The 15262-nt window shown below is 44.6% G+C and overlaps 1 protein-coding gene across 2 annotated transcripts in view; it reads left to right on the top strand.

Moving 5' to 3' along the window:
• The first annotated feature begins 1344 nt into the window (after window positions 1-1344).
• MGMT (O-6-methylguanine-DNA methyltransferase) overlaps window positions 1345-15262 on the top strand; it is a 139297-nt gene continuing 125379 nt past the window's right edge. The window contains exons 1-2 of one of the 2 annotated variants that reach the window (XM_041461647.1): window positions 1345-1400; window positions 9239-9282. In XM_041461647.1, the coding sequence (XP_041317581.1) occupies window positions 9259-9282 (24 nt within the window). In that variant the 5' untranslated portion in view covers window positions 1345-1400; window positions 9239-9258. The remainder of the gene's footprint in view (window positions 1401-9238; window positions 9283-15262) is intronic. The other variant, XM_041461648.1, reaches the window with a different exon arrangement.

Below are 15262 nucleotides of genomic sequence, written 5' to 3'. Positions count from 1 at the left end.
AATATTCCAGCCAGTTTAGAATAACTATTTCTAGGGTATCCCATCCAGTACAGAGCTTGATTTTTTTATTTAGAGAGAGGATCAACCTCCCATAAGCCACTGCCTTTGTATGGACACCAGTGGCAGCACCTTTTAATTGACCATTAATCCAAGCTTCATTAGAACTAGGGAAAAGCTTCCTTTTCTCATCAGTAAATGTCAGTTGCTCCAGTACAACTATTTTCAGTGGTACTGGGGAACCTTCTTCAGTTTGGACCATATCTCACTTTCTTTTAGAATTAGATTTAATACACAGGCACTACCTCAATGCTGTTAGTTTTGTATTTATTTACAAATTTTCCCTATGAAAAAAAGTATTTCCTGAATTCCGCAATGACTTTTTAAATATTATTCTGATCCTTCCCAAGTGGATTCCTTCATTTTGTGACAGTTTCTGAATCATACAGAGAAACCCATAAAATTTTTGCAGACGTAACTCAGACTGAGACTCTGAGAGATTCCCCAGCTTGGAAATTAGTGGTTTCTTGCTGCAAACTCTACTGGCATTTCGTATCCTGTTCTTTTGAGTTTTATTACCTCAAATAAACCTCACTGCAAGTTCACTTTCCTCTAGCATTCCACTCCTTTTTATCTCCTCCATGTTTCTTTTAGGAATGTATTTAAGAAACGCTTCTCCTACACTCGGCTGCTAATTCTCTGTCCCCACCTTATCCATAACTTTGCAAATCTCAGAATTCCAGAAAGTTTTGGGTGGGAAGAGACCTTAAAGATTACTTTGTGCCACCCCTGCCATGGCAGGGACACCTTCCCCTGTCCCAGGTGCTCCAGCCCCAGTGTCCAGCCTGGCCTTGGGCACTGCCAGGGATCCAGGGGCAGCCACAGCTGCTCTGGGCACCCTGTGCCACGGCCTCAGCACTTTCACAGGGAATAACTTCCCAATTTCCCATCTAAATCCACCCACTTTCACTTTAAAGCCATTCCCTGTCTCCTGCCCCTCCATCCCTTATCCCAATCCCAGCTCCCCATGAGCCCTTTAAGCACTGCAAGGGGCTCTGAGCTCTCCCTGGAGCCTTTTCTTCTCCAGGTGAACACCCCCAGCCGTGTCAGTGCTGTTTTGGGGTGGATTTTTACAGAACTCCGCGTTTTTCCCACACGTGCGGCCCGGCCCGGCCCTCAGCCCCAGCCGGGCTCCACGGGCGGCGACGCTCCCGCTCCGGGCCGGCCCCACCAGCGCAGAGCAGGGCCCAGGCTCCTCCTGCCTCCCTCCCGGAGCCACCTGGAACTCCCCGGCTCGGCCTCTTCCCCTTCCCCCGGCCGGCTGCGGCTTCCGGGCGGCCCCGGCTCCGCCCCGGCAGCGCGGCCTGTGCGGAGCGGCCGCGGCCATCCCCGGGTGCGGGCAGGTGCGCGGGGAGCGCGGCTGCCGGGGACATCAGGGACAGCTAGAGAGCTCCAGGGACAGCCACAGAGCTCCGGGGACAGCCACAGAGCTCCGGGGACAGCCACAGAGCTCCAGGACTGACAGGGAGAGGCAGGGGGCGGCCCGGAGGGTGGGCAGGCGGGCGGGGTGAGAGCGGGGGATGCTCAGCCCCCGGAGCCCGCAGAGCCGGGGCAGCGCAAACCCTCCGGGGCTGGGGCTGCGAGGGAGCCCGGCCCCCGAAAACGGGCTGGTTTTCCTTTTAACAGTGCTGGGGAAGGGGGGGATGGATGGCAGCAGCCTGGGGTCACAGCGGGTTTCCGTGAATCTCCAAAATAATTGCGTCGGGAAGGGCTGGTTCCTCCCCGGAGCATCCTCGGGATGGGGTGCTGCTGGATGGGCTCCGAGCGGGTAAACCGCACCTAAATAATTGCTCAAAAGCCTGCCCTGGGTGGTTTTAGAGTTTCTGTCGGTGGGAATCTTCCAGAAGTATCTGAGCGCCGTGCCATGTGCTCGGAGATGGGGCCGCGTGTGCCGCTGTGGTCCCTCCCAGCCTGACCCACTGTAATACACAGCAAATTAATGTTAATCCAAAAATATCCTTTCAGCACTGATACAAAAGCCGAGCTCTGCAGGTGTTTTAAAGTAATTGCAATAATGTAGCTGCATGCAGCTTTTAAAGGGTGGTAAATGTAAAGAAGTATTTAACGTATTTGCCCCTCCCAAATAAACCGTATTTGTGGTGATGTGTATCTTATTTGTGTGGAGTGGAGCTCTTATTGAACGGTGAGGTGCGGTCCCTGCAGTGTTCCACTTTGAAAAAAATCTCAGTTTTAGGTACTGGGGCATTACACATGTGCTGTGACAGTTGTTTCTCAGCTACCTTTTGTGTCCAGGCTTGTGCTCACCTTGCACAGGGGTCATCTGTTGGAATGACAGAGTTCCCTTGTAAACCTGCTGAAGGTTTTGGTCTCCAAGCACTGCCTGACTCCCTTATGCACTGGGGACTACAGTTGGGGATGTGGGCTTATTCTTTCTGGGGCAAAACCCACTCCTTCAGTGTGGGAAACGTCTAAAAACATTTTCTTGTGAATGTTGTCAGTCTGTGACATGGTCTTTTCGTAGTAAAAGTTTTGTTTGCTTTGTTTTCAAGCAGAAATGTTCCAAATACGGACAGTTCTACTGAAATCTTCAGGTTTCAACAGGAAAAAGATGTGGCTGTGTGAGCTTGTGAGGTTGCTTTAGCAATTCCTATCTGCATTCTGGTCCATGATGAGTTCATTACACCAATTATTCCAGCAGGAGAACAGAAGCTCTATAGGAAACTGTTGTAGTTAGAGACCAACTTGTGTTCCTGTGGCTGCTTTACCTCTTGATAACTCTAATTAACTTGTCACCACTTTCTAATGCTTCACCTATGCAGAGGATCAGCTCATGGCATCACTGGAGGGGATCAGGGCCTGGAGGAGAAGCTGCTGCCCTTGGGAAGATTCCTGGGGTTGTCCTGAGTGACTGAGTTAAGGACTTGTGCAGGAAAAGCAGGATGTTTGTTATGGGAAGTGTGGCTGAGGTGGAAAGGCTGCACCTGAGCAGCTCTGGTTAAACTGACTGGTGCCAGGGGAAACACCTAGAAGAAGCACAGTGCCAAAAATCCAAAGGAGGGCATGTCAGAGACATGGATGGCTCTTTTTGTGGTGGCTTTTTTCCCTATACAATAAGGGTTTTGGAGGACTGAGGACAGATGATGCCTGTGAATTAGCCCTCAGGGTGCTGGCTGCTCTGGCAGTGTGTAATTTCCTTGTCCCCCTCCTCTGGTGGCATCCTCACCTGTGGGGCTGCTGGGTGGTTGTTCAGGTGTTGGTGCTGGAAGAGCTTCTTAGGAACAAATTGGAGGTCCAGGTGTGTTGGGGTGTCAAAATTAAACAGCAGCCTCCAGACCAGTCAGCTGTTCTGCCTGGGACACATCTGACCTAAATTACACTTAATTTCTGAAAGGAAAAGCCTTTCTGCTGCTCGGTTGTTATTTCATAGTTCAAAGAGCAATATCAGAGAATGGTTTGGGTTGGAAAGGGACCTTAAATCCCACCCAGTGCCACCCCAGCCATGGCAGGGGCACCTTCCCCTGTCCCAGGTGCTCCAGCCCCAGTGTCCAGCCTGGCCTTGGGCACTGCCAGGGATCCAGGGGCAGCCCCAGCTGCTCTGGGCACCCTGTGCCAGTGAACAATTCCTTCCCAGTACGATGATGGAGCAGGAGTTCAGCCTTTTGAGCAGGAGCTCCGTTCCCATGTCAAATTCTGAACGCGTGGAGCTCCTAAATCCCCCCTGCAGGCATTAACGTTCCCTTGGCACTGCAGAGATTCCCTGCAGCACGGTGCTCCCTGCCTGTGGAGCTGGCACTGCCCGTTCCCAGAAGTTGTCAGGGAAGCTGCATACACATCCCAGCCGTGGCATAACTCGGAGCAGCCAGCACTTGTTAACTCTATTTGTTTTTATTATGGACATCGATCTGCCAGTCGCAATAATGCATTTATGGACATTTTTCTGCAAGCGCAGCGCTGGTGGCAGTTTTTACTGACAACTTGAGTCATCTGGACAGGAGTTGAAAATACGTTTATTTTATTGACGGATTGTGCAATTCTCTCGTTTACCCAGTGTTCATAAGATATCTGGACTGGTGAGGAGAATGTAACTGATGGGAAAATGGAGGATGAAGTTTTAATTTTGGGTGGTTTGGAATCATTTAGGTAGTGACAGGTTCCAGCATGTGTTTGGGGTAGGTTTGGGAGCTTTAACTTCATTAGTGCTGTAATTAAAAAGTGAAAGGCTCGGTGTCCTTACAGCAGAATTCCAGAGCTGAATTCCCTCCCTCTGCTGATAGCTGGGAATGTTACTGACCAGTAATTGTGCTGATTTATCTGAAGGAATAATGGGTAAAATCCTCCTAATGGAAGAAAAAACCCCTGTTGAATTTAGTATTTCTGACATATCACCCAGCAGAGATGAGCTGGGGCCAGCACGAAGTTTAACACACAGCTGGAGGAATAACCAAACTCTAAAACCAAACCTGTGCTGAAGTATTCTTCATAAATGCAAAATGCAGTTTTAAAACTGAGCTGCTTATGGTCCAGGCAATTTATTGAATGCCAATAAAGCTTGTGTGGGTTTGGATTTTAATGAAGTTGAGTAATTGTAAAAGTTATTTGGAATATGTCACTATTTTGATGCTTTTTGCTAATACTTTTTAGAGTTGTTTCCTTAGTTACTATTTTATATCTGGACAGCTCAATTACCATGTCCTGGTGGCTGTCAGGAGTATCAGTTTATTCTGGGCCAAATTAAATGATACAGATAATTCAGGTATCTTTTCATGTCACTTTTAAAACTTGGACGTGCAGCTGAAATTCTTCCTGATGCAGCAGATATTCTGAAGGTCATTAAAAATACCTGAACAAATCACCTTTAATTGCAAAGAAGAAGAGGGGAGTTCATTAAAACAAAAGTTCTGACTTCTTCTCTGCTTTTTGAGTGAAATAGGAGTTAAATATTAAAATAGCAGTGTTGACCAATGGCCTGGAGTCTTGAGCAGCTTGGCAGTGGGGAATAAATAATAATTGGAGTTTTGATCTGATGGATGCACTTTAGCTTTTCATTTTTATACAAATGCCACCTTTTAGTGCAGATCAATGCAATCAGTATTTTAATAGATATATTAGCACAGCCCACAGGAGTCAGAGCTGCTTTGTTGTGTGAATGCTGCCATCTCTGTGCTCCACGTGCAGATTTAGGTCCCTCCAGGTAACCCTGCATTAGCAGATAGCAAGAATTAATGCTGTTTTGTCAGTGCTGCTGCTGCATAATCATCATCAGGAATACTGAAATTATCTGAGTGCTTTAGATCAGTCAGCACAAGGCAAACAATGCTCTTATCTTGGCTTGTTTGTACATTCAAGTGTGCAGAAGGTCTGTTAATTAGTTACACTTTTTAATAAACACCTAAAGTATACTTAAGGCCCTGTTAAAAGATTATTTTTTCTGTTTCACATCATAAAACCAGCAGATGAGTGTTCAGCATGTGACAGGCACGAGCCTGCTTTGGCAGCCTGGGCTGGTGGTGGGGACAGGACACTTCTGCTGTCACCTGTGTCCTGCAGAAACAATTCCCACAACTTCACATTCCCTGCACTCTGCTCTGCTGGATTGAAGGATGAGCAGAGGTGTAGTGGGAAGGGTGTGGGAAAAGGGAAATCCCTTGCCCAGTCTCCTGTTGACATCAGAAATACCTCTGGTTCGTGGCTGACTTCATGAAATACAAAGATTGGTGGTTGATGGAGTTTATTCAAGCTGGCCACAGTTGTTGGTTTGGGATTTTTTTGGTGTTTTTTTTCTGAAATACAAAGGAATTTAATTGGTTTAGAGTCCTGCTTAGTGGGCCTGGATCATCATTCCCTATTAACTTGGAGGTTTAGGCAGTGGGATGGAAGTAAAATCTGGCTCTATGGCCAGGGTTGTGCTTTAGAGAGGTGAAATTGGGTCCAACAAGGCAAAGTGCTTCAGCTGAAACAAACATTTAAAATAAATCATAGAATCCCAGAATGGTTTGGGTTGGTTGGGTTAAAGAACATCTGTTCCCATGTCTAGAAACTTAAGAGTTCCACTGTCCCAGGCTGCTCCAAGCCAGAGTCCAGCCTGGCCTTGGGCACTGCCAGGGATCCAGGGGCAGCCCCAGCTGCTCTGGGCACCCTGTGCCAGGGCCTGCCCACCCTCCCAGGGAAGTAAAAAATGCTTGTTTTATTATTTTTTTAAAACCTACCAATAATACTATTTTCACTGATTGCACGAGTTTAATGTGCTTTATTTTATATTATTGTTAATGCAGCTGGCCCTGGATTTAAATGCTTTTCAGTTGCCTTTTTGTGCCATTATATTTGATTCCTCAGCGAGACTTTGTAAGAATATGATTAACCCTCTGGGTCATCTTATAATGTAATTATTAATGATTGATTCTGTTTATCCTTGGGATCAATATAAGAAGCAAAAATGCTTTGGCATATATTTGGGGTTGATTTCTTGCATTCAGTAAACATGATCTGGTGACAAGACTGGTATTGGTTTATTACTCGGAACGTGTTTGATGAATCTGAAGTGTGTAATTAGTTTTATATAATGATGGTGATATGTGGGGTTTTTTACATGACTTATGTTAATATGGCCAATAGTGTTAACATCTCCTGCCACTAATAGTTAGGGTGGGGATGTATAGTAATTGATCTTCCTGGGAGTGCTGTAATGTAAAAACAATTCCGGCTGTTTGAAGTATATTTTACAAGTGTGCATTGGGCCTTTGGGATGTTATACTGAAAAACCCAATTGTACAGTTACCATGGGAACCCAATTAGAATAGATTGCTGGATTTTTTTTTTTCTTTCTCAGGCTTTCATCTTGACCAAAAATCTAATGTACTTTAAATGTTTTCATACGGAATTTTGTTCATATAGTCACTTGGTGTAATGGCTGGTTTTTAATTTTAGTGCTGAACCAGAGTGTTCTGTTGAGGGTCCCGAGGACTTATCCTTTAAGGAGAATCTTCCTTTAGTGTTTAAAAGTTGATGAACTGAGAAAAAATACTTTTTATTAATCCAAGTTCTTACTGCCATCACATGTACTCATCAGGCTGCAGTCCTGGGGGAAAAAAAAGCAGGGAAGTATCTCAAAGCCCAAGGACTTCTGTTCTAGATCATGAGCAAAACATAACTGAAGGATTTCCTGCCCTTCAAGGATCTGTTTTTGATGTCACCTCTGACTTTCCTTCACCTTTGTGGCCTGTTGACATATCCAGAGGTTTGGGATGCTCACTGTGATGTGTTCGCTTCCCGCACCGTTGAGCTCCTGCAGGTGTTTGTGTATCTTCAGGTGTCCTGGGAGCATCCTGCTCCCTCAGTGCAGCTCCTGGGTGGGAGCAGAGCTTGTGGGGGGCTTGGGAACATCTTGCTGGAATGGCCAAGGGAAGCTGAGGCAGGGGGGATGGAGATGGGTATCACTGTTCCTTGGCAGCTCTGGGCTAGTGAGGATTGTCAGCTATTTATTTTTCCCGTACCGCTCGTCAGTCCCTCCAGTTTAATTATCCCACTCTGCAAATGCAGGATGGAGTTCCCATTTTTGGTGAAGCCATTGCTGCTGGCATGAAGGTTTCAGTTTTTTGAGGTTTGGTGCTGGTGTCTCAGTTTCCACACCGTGGAAGTGGTATCACTGAATTTGATCAATGTGTGTTGCTCCAAAGAGGTTTTGGCTTTTTGCCTTCAAAGCCACCCTCAGGAGAGCCCTTCAGCTTTATGGCAAGTACTGACCTCCTCCAGCAAGACAGTCTTTGCAAGGCTGAGGTGCATTTTGGAGGGATGCTTTGGACTTTCCAAGGTTTTTTTTTTTTTTGTATGGATTCCCCCAGTCTGGCTGTCAGAAATCTTCTAACCACCATGGTTTGGACATGCCTGGTTTGACCCAGGTTCTGGTCACCCAAGGAAAGCCTTGTTGGGTGAGCAGATGGAGCTCAACCAGGGTTTGAAATGAGCTCCTGGATCCAACAATCTGGAATTGTTGAGGCAAAGATTTCTGCTTTACCCTTCAGGAAGATCTAAAAAACCTGAGCGTTTCTGGGTGCTTTGAAAGACCCAGCTCTGAAGTGACGATAGAAATAAATTGCTATGTTATTTTTAGCTCTATCACAGATATTTTAAGTAGTTCTATTAGATTGCTCATCTGCCTGACCTGCATTTAAGAATGCAGTGAGTTCTCTTTGCAGTGCCTGCCTTGTTACTATAGTTAAAATACTAATTATTCGTCTTAATTTTAAACACTTAAGTAAGATGCAATATTAAAATTAAAGATTGCTGTTTGGTTTTAAGTGGCTGGGAAGTGGCCATGTGTTCTGTCAGTGCTTTGGACTTCAAGGAGGGGTCTTTGAAAGCCTGGGATGTTCGTATAATTTCATTTTTAAGAGGTTTAGCATTTCTGAAGTGGATACAGTTATCCCTGCCCATGGAGTGTGATTCCCTGATTTCAGTGGAGCAGTTCCCATCGAGGCTGGCTGTGAGTCAGGACTGTGAAGCTGAGCTTTGGCACATAATCTCCTTGGTTTTAAAAAATACAGTGTTTGTACCACATATTTCAAAGACAGAGTGATATTAGCTGAGTGGCACTAAAGAAAAACATAGAGGGGGGAGCTAAATGCCAAAGAAATAGGAAATATCCTTTATTTCCAAGGGGAGAGCAAAAAGGAACCAGTTGTGTTTTTTTAATTATATAAATAATGTTAAAGGCTAGAATTATAATAATTGAAGTTAAAATGTTTTAGGTACTCAGTGGCGTGAAATCTGTGCTTTTAAACCCAGAATATATCACAACCACTTGCTTTAAAATCACTTTCATGCCTTAAAATGTGGCATTTCCTAAGTCACAAAAGGCTCTTCGTTTTACTCAGTCACTTAGAAGTACATGACAGCCTGTAAAAAATTATTCAATTAATACTTTTATCTTTGGAGGCATTCTTATTCCAGATATCAGAGTTGTGCAGTGCTTGTTGTGGAAGAGCTCTTCAGTGTGCCATCTGTTGATTTTTTTTGTTTGACTCATGACAAGTGGGTGACTTAACATTAAAATTCCATGTTGTTTATAAAAAAAACCCCAAACTCCCTTTGGAAATTCTGTTACTGAAACTTGGAGCTCGTTTAAAAACTGGTAGAGAGGTGGATATTCTGGATATTCAGTTCTCCTTGTGGAATTCAGATTTAACAATCTAACTGGGAATTTTTTATTTTTTTTTCCTTCCAGGTGGAGCCTTTTCCCCCACGATGGCATCGAGGCTGGTTCCCAAAGTAAGTTTCCAGTGCAATGCCTTTGCAGGGAGGTGTCCACTGGAAGTCCAGCATTACAAAAGAGTTCACGTAACATAGTTTGTTTTTTCCCCAGTGCCCAGCAGTCAGGATTAGGAATCCAGTTGACAAGATTGATGCTGCATTGTAAATCTCTGTAGCTCTGTCATGGTTGGTAACAGGCATCAGTGGACCTTTCCCCAGCACGTATCCATCTGCCACAGAGCATAAATAACAGGGCAGAGCTGCTCTCTCCGTTCTGTTGCTGTTTCCATTCCCTAATAATAAACACCTCCCTGAAAAACAGGCTTAATTTTGAGGCTTGATGCTTCAGTGATGTAAGTGTAGGTCAATGACATTGTAGCAAAATAAGAAACATGGATGTTTATCCAAATGTTCAGACAATTTACTCTGCTGAAAGAAGGGCATCAACACATTGTTAGTCTATAGCTGTCTCCCTGAAATAGTTGAAATTAACTTTGAAGACACAAATACCCTTTTTTTGGTGTGGAATACCTATTTTTGTAACATTAGCAATGTTCCTCTAGGAAAACACTTCAGGTACGATCACACCTGGATTTCTAACTGTTCCTGTTGGCAACTTCTGTCACTGCTCTAAATGTCTGAGTAGTGGCATCTCTTGTGGTTTTAATCTACTTTACATAATGTCATGTGGCTTAGGAAGGAGCATTTTGCTGGTTTGTGTTGTTTACCTCTTTTCTACAAAAGCAAATCGGTTTTGTTTTTTAAAACAGAATGGTTGAGGAAGAAATCCAGGTAAATAAATTATTGCTTCACTTTTTTCTTTTGAACATCATCTTTTTAGTCACATTTATGCATCTTCCAGTTGCAAACACCTTTTAGCAGAGGGAGGGAGAATCCCTGGCTCCCTCTCATTGCAGGCTAGGTGTGATATAGCTGGCAAGTGACACAAAACTAATAATTTATTATCTAACCTTTTCATTTCCCCCTCTCTCACATGGAGTTGAAAGGTGCAGCTTGAGCTGTTCAGGGAGTTTTCCCCTTTTGATATGTGGGAAGACAGAAGGTTTGAGGTAAAACACTCCAACTCCACTGTGGGGACTGTGCAGACACTTCCCTGTGCTCTGGATGCATATTAAATATTTATGTCCTGATGTAATTGGTGATTTTCGGGCTGTTTTCAGTGTGTGATCAGTTTGCACAGCCCCACGTTGGGGTGACACCCAGCGTGTGCCTGGCCATGGATTTGCAGGAATCAATTATCACCCGTGCAATGTGCTGAACAGTTTTTAAGGAGGCTGCTGGAAAATGCTTTGGGAAAGCAGGCAGACGTGGGAATTTTCCATAATCACTGCCTGTGCCTCCCACTCCATCCCTGACTCTGTTACAGTGATCAGAGATGAGTTTTGGGTTTGGGTGGGCTGGAAGGTGGCTGGGCTCTGGGTGACCAAACCTCAGGATATCTCAGTATTCAGGAATTTGGGTGGGGGTTTGTTGTTCTTCTGACGGTGGGGCAGGTTTTGTATTTCATTAGAAAACTCTGAATGTCGTTCTGCTCCTCGCTGGATTTCTGGCAGTTAAATTTCAAGTTAGTAAATGGATTCTTGTACTAACCCTGATGCTTTGCTCTGTTAATAGTGAAACCCTTGTCCTGACTTGAGCAGGGATGGACAAATGCAGGAAGATCCAGATGTGTGTGTGCCAAGACTATACTCTTGTATTTTTATACAAATCTTTGCAAGACCTCTTCTGTCTGTATTTATTTCCCTGTGTTTTGTGGGTTTTTTTGTGACTCCCTAATACACATTTTGCTGCTCTGCTCACTTCAGAAATTTCAGCGAAATTCTTGCCTCACACACAACTCAGATTCCTGACTCTCCTTCAGCTTAAGGAGCACTATTAATGGTTTTGTTCATATTGCTTAGATTTATTTTGTTATTATTCTCCAGCTCCTACTCTTCAGGTAGAGCTATTTTGGTATTATAAAGAATGATGGATTATATAGGAAAGTTTCTTTTGAAGCACTCCTGATATTGTGCAATGCACTTGGGGGTCAGCTACACTTGACTGATGCATGATTTATCCCATGTCCCTGCCACTTCCTGAGATAAAGCTGCTATTTTATCAAAAATGCCAGCAAGTGTGATTTAGAATTTATACCCCTCCTTTTTCAAATAATTGTTCTGATTACTTTCTGGCACGGCAATAAAATGATAAAGGTAATTGCACACAAATGTGAGATAGCACCAAAATACAATAAAATTAACCTGAATTAGCTTGACTTGTCGATGAGAAGTATTTATGAAATGTATTTTTGCAATAAGGGAGACTGATATTATAGCTGGAAGGTGAGTTATTGCCTTAATGTAATACTGTTTGAAATTTAAAAAAGAGACTGTTACAGTTGAGGGTGATTGTGCCTTTGAAATTAAGTTGAAGTGATTCTTATAATTGGCAGCAATAATGCATTGGGAAGGTAATATCTTTTATTGTGTTATGCCTAGTTGCATTATCTTTTATTTAGCTGGTCCTGACTCCATCTCTGCAGAGAAGACAAGCAGGAGCAGATCAGGAATTTGGTGGATTTAGGTGATAAAAACTTGAAATGTTACCCAATATTAAAGTCATTCTTTTGCTGGTTTTTTTTTTTTTCATTTTTAGCCCATTTTCAGTTCCCCTGAACCTGATACAAGGCTCATTTGATTAAAATTTCATCTGTTTTCCTTGTATTGGAGTAGTTGCCATGTATTTACATCAGGCAGAGCTGTAAGAGCCGAGCACTCCAGCTTCACTGTGTGTGCATTTATGTCAGGTGCTGATTTGGGCACTGAATTTTGTATTTCCCTGTGCCTCAGAGTACAACCTCTTACAGAAAAGTGTGAGCACACTCTTACAGCAAGCCCCTCGATGGTTTTCAAGGAGTAGGTCCTCAAATCCCAGAATCCCTGAGGCTGGAAAAGCCCTCCCAGCCACTGGAGTCGTGCCACATCCCCACCCTGTCCCCAGCTCTGAGTGCCACCTCCAGGTGCCACCTGCAGGGATGGGCACTCCAACCCTCCCTGGGCAGTGCCAGTTCCTGATCCCCCTTTCCATGGGGAAATTCCTGCTGTGCCCACCCTGAGCTGCCCTGGCCCAGCCTGAGGCCGTTCCCTCTGCTCCTGTCCCTGTTCCCTGGAGCACAGCCCGACCCCCCGGCTGTCCCCTCCTGGCAGGAGCTGTGCAGAGCCACAAGGGCCCCTGAGCCTCCTGTGCTCCAGGCTCAGCCCCTTCCCAGCTCCCTCAGGGATTCTCCAGCCCCTTCCCAGCTCCATTCCCTGCCCTGGCCATGCTCCAGCCCCTCCATGTCCTTCTTGTCCTGAGGAGCCAGAGCTGGGCACAGCACAGAGGGAATTGTAACTGTATATAGATAACTAGATATGCAGCCAATACCTTGGATTTAATTCTTGATGAATTCTTGATGAATGTGATGAACACATCTGGAAAATTAAGATTACTGCACCATGACTTCTCCTTTGCATGAGATTTCATGGAGTCATGAAATATCCTGAGTTGAATGGGGCTTGTTGAAACTGAACCCAGTAACAACAAAATACTTTCATGGGGGGACCCTCTAATTGTTAAGAGACAAGATTCTTGATTTTTGATTCTATAGTACATTTATTTCTTTAATTGTTTGGAAGCAAATTCCTTAATTATTTTTAAATAAATATATTACAAATATAAACGAATCAGTGCTTTATTCCCTCTAATATTAATATATTGAACAACTCAACAAAATGTAACATCGCTTCGTAGTGCTTCTAACTGAATCTTCTACCATAGGATTTCCAGCTTCAAAAATGAGGAGCTGGAGGACTTAATCCCTTTGGTAGGTCCTTGGAAGGGTAGGAGGGACAATGTGCTTCCCCTCCCCTTGGAAGTGACACCAGGACTTGTGGCTTTTGGGCTGGTTCCTGGTGGGATTTGCAGGTACCCACTAACTGGGTGCACACTTGTTGCCATAATCTAATTATTCCAGGAATATCTGGCACTGTCCACTTTCCCTTCCCTTGCTGCTCCATTCCTTACCCAGTTTAATTAATTTTAATATCTCTTGGCAGCCCCCAGTTTGATGAGATGCCCTGAATAACTCCGTGTCCCCACCATGATCAGGAATTTTTAAAACTAATTAACACCACACTTCTGTGCTGTGTGTAAGTAGAAGCTGAGTATTGTTTGGGTAGGAAAACGCCTCAGAGATCATCAGGTGTTATTGTTTGCTTTGTGCTATTGATACCACATGATATCAATATCCTGATTGATAAATATGTGGTTTATTATGGTATCTATGCCACGTGGCTGCTGTGCCTGCAGCCCATTTAAATTTCCTGTATAAGTAATAGCTGGGGAAAGATGCAGGATGTGTTTACTTGTGTTTGGAGAGGTTCTGGATGAAATAATACACCAGAATAACTGTTTGAACAGCCTGGTGGGGTCTGCTGTTCAAGTACCAGCTCCGATCCAGGCTTGGCACGAGCAGCAGATGAAACTGCACTTGTTGAGTGTGGAGCACAGCAGCAGTAACCCACCTGCCCCTTCCAGGGGAGTTAAAATGGGTTTATTACAATTGCAGTGCCCTTCCAGTAAAATCAAGCAGTCAGGGCCAGCCCTGGGTGCTGGGAATTGGTCGTTGCTCCCGTCTGCCAAAGCAGCCGACTGAAGGCGCAGCCAAAGAGCCAGAGGCGACCACTGCTTGGAAAGGCACTTCCCCAGCTTGGCATTTCGGGGGCTTCTGGGTGCCATCCAAAGAGGATTAGTAGGATAATGCGATGGGACAACAGGAACTTGCTTTTGTTGTCTTTGATTGTTTAATAAAGAATTACGTGTTTGCTCTCCTCGAAGACTTTTGAAATGCCGTAGAAAGCAAATGTTGCTCCATGTGAGCACGTATCCCCCTGGTTTTTCGGGGGCTTGTGTGAAGTGGGCCTTTGAATAAGGGAAGAGGGGCACTGATTTTGAGTGTTTATGCCAGTGTATATTTGTATATGTTCAGAATATGCAGTTTGATTCTGTACCTTCACATTTTTATGGGATTAGTTCTTCGGAAGGTAAAGAAATTGCATCACCCCAAACTAACCCTGGATTTGCTTCCAGTCTGTCTGACATTTCCTTTCCAAACCTCCCCGCGCCAGGAAATGAGGAGGTTTTGTTTTCATACCCTCTGAAGTTACAGGTTTGGCTTAACCAGGGTTAGATTTACTCAGAGAAGCAGTGAGACACCAGGAGAGCACTGCAGGGTGTCAGTGCAGCTCTTGTTCAAGGGGCTCAGCTGGGGAGGTGTTTATTGTTCCTGTAGCCAGGAGAGAATTCCACGGACCTAGATCTCCAGTGCTTTTTTGCTGGAAAGCTGACAGTTTGTTTTGGATGCTGTAGGAAGGAGAAGTGCACCCAGCAGGGACAGTGATTGTGGAGGGGAAAGAGGTGTCTTGTGTCCAGGTCAGGGTTGTTCAGTCCGCAGGAACCTGCAGCAGGATATAGAGGACTTGTATTTTAGAACATTAAAGGTAATTTTCAAAGTTACTTTGTTTTTAGCAGGTTGCATTGACAGAATTACATCAGATTAGATACCAAGAGGATTGTTTTGTTTCAAGACTTTATTCTTGGGTTTAAGCAACATCTTCTTTTCCTCAAAAATTAGCTTTTGTCTTAATTTAAAACCTGTGAGGCTCTTGCCTCTCTTTGGACTGACAGTTTTCCATATTTTTGGAGGATGCTGTGAGTGAAGTGTCAGTGGAGTGGTACTGGAATCAGGCATTATCTGGTTCAGAAATTATTTTTGCATTAAATAATGAGGGATGTTGGTCAGAGCTCCCTGTGGGTTTCAGAGGGCAGCAGCCATCCCTTGCTTTTTTGTACAAGGAGCTTCCTGGCTTTCAGGACAGCTTTCTCACATCTTCAGCCGTCCAGACAAACCTTCAGGGTGTGTTTGGATCAGGACATCCTTATCACAGAATTCCAGAGT

Source organism: Pyrgilauda ruficollis, unplaced genomic scaffold (assembly GCF_017590135.1).
Source record: "Pyrgilauda ruficollis isolate IOZ18807 unplaced genomic scaffold, ASM1759013v1 scaffold15, whole genome shotgun sequence".
Lineage (NCBI taxonomy): Eukaryota > Metazoa > Chordata > Aves > Passeriformes > Passeridae > Pyrgilauda > Pyrgilauda ruficollis.
This window is presented reverse-complemented; position numbering and strand designations above follow the sequence as displayed.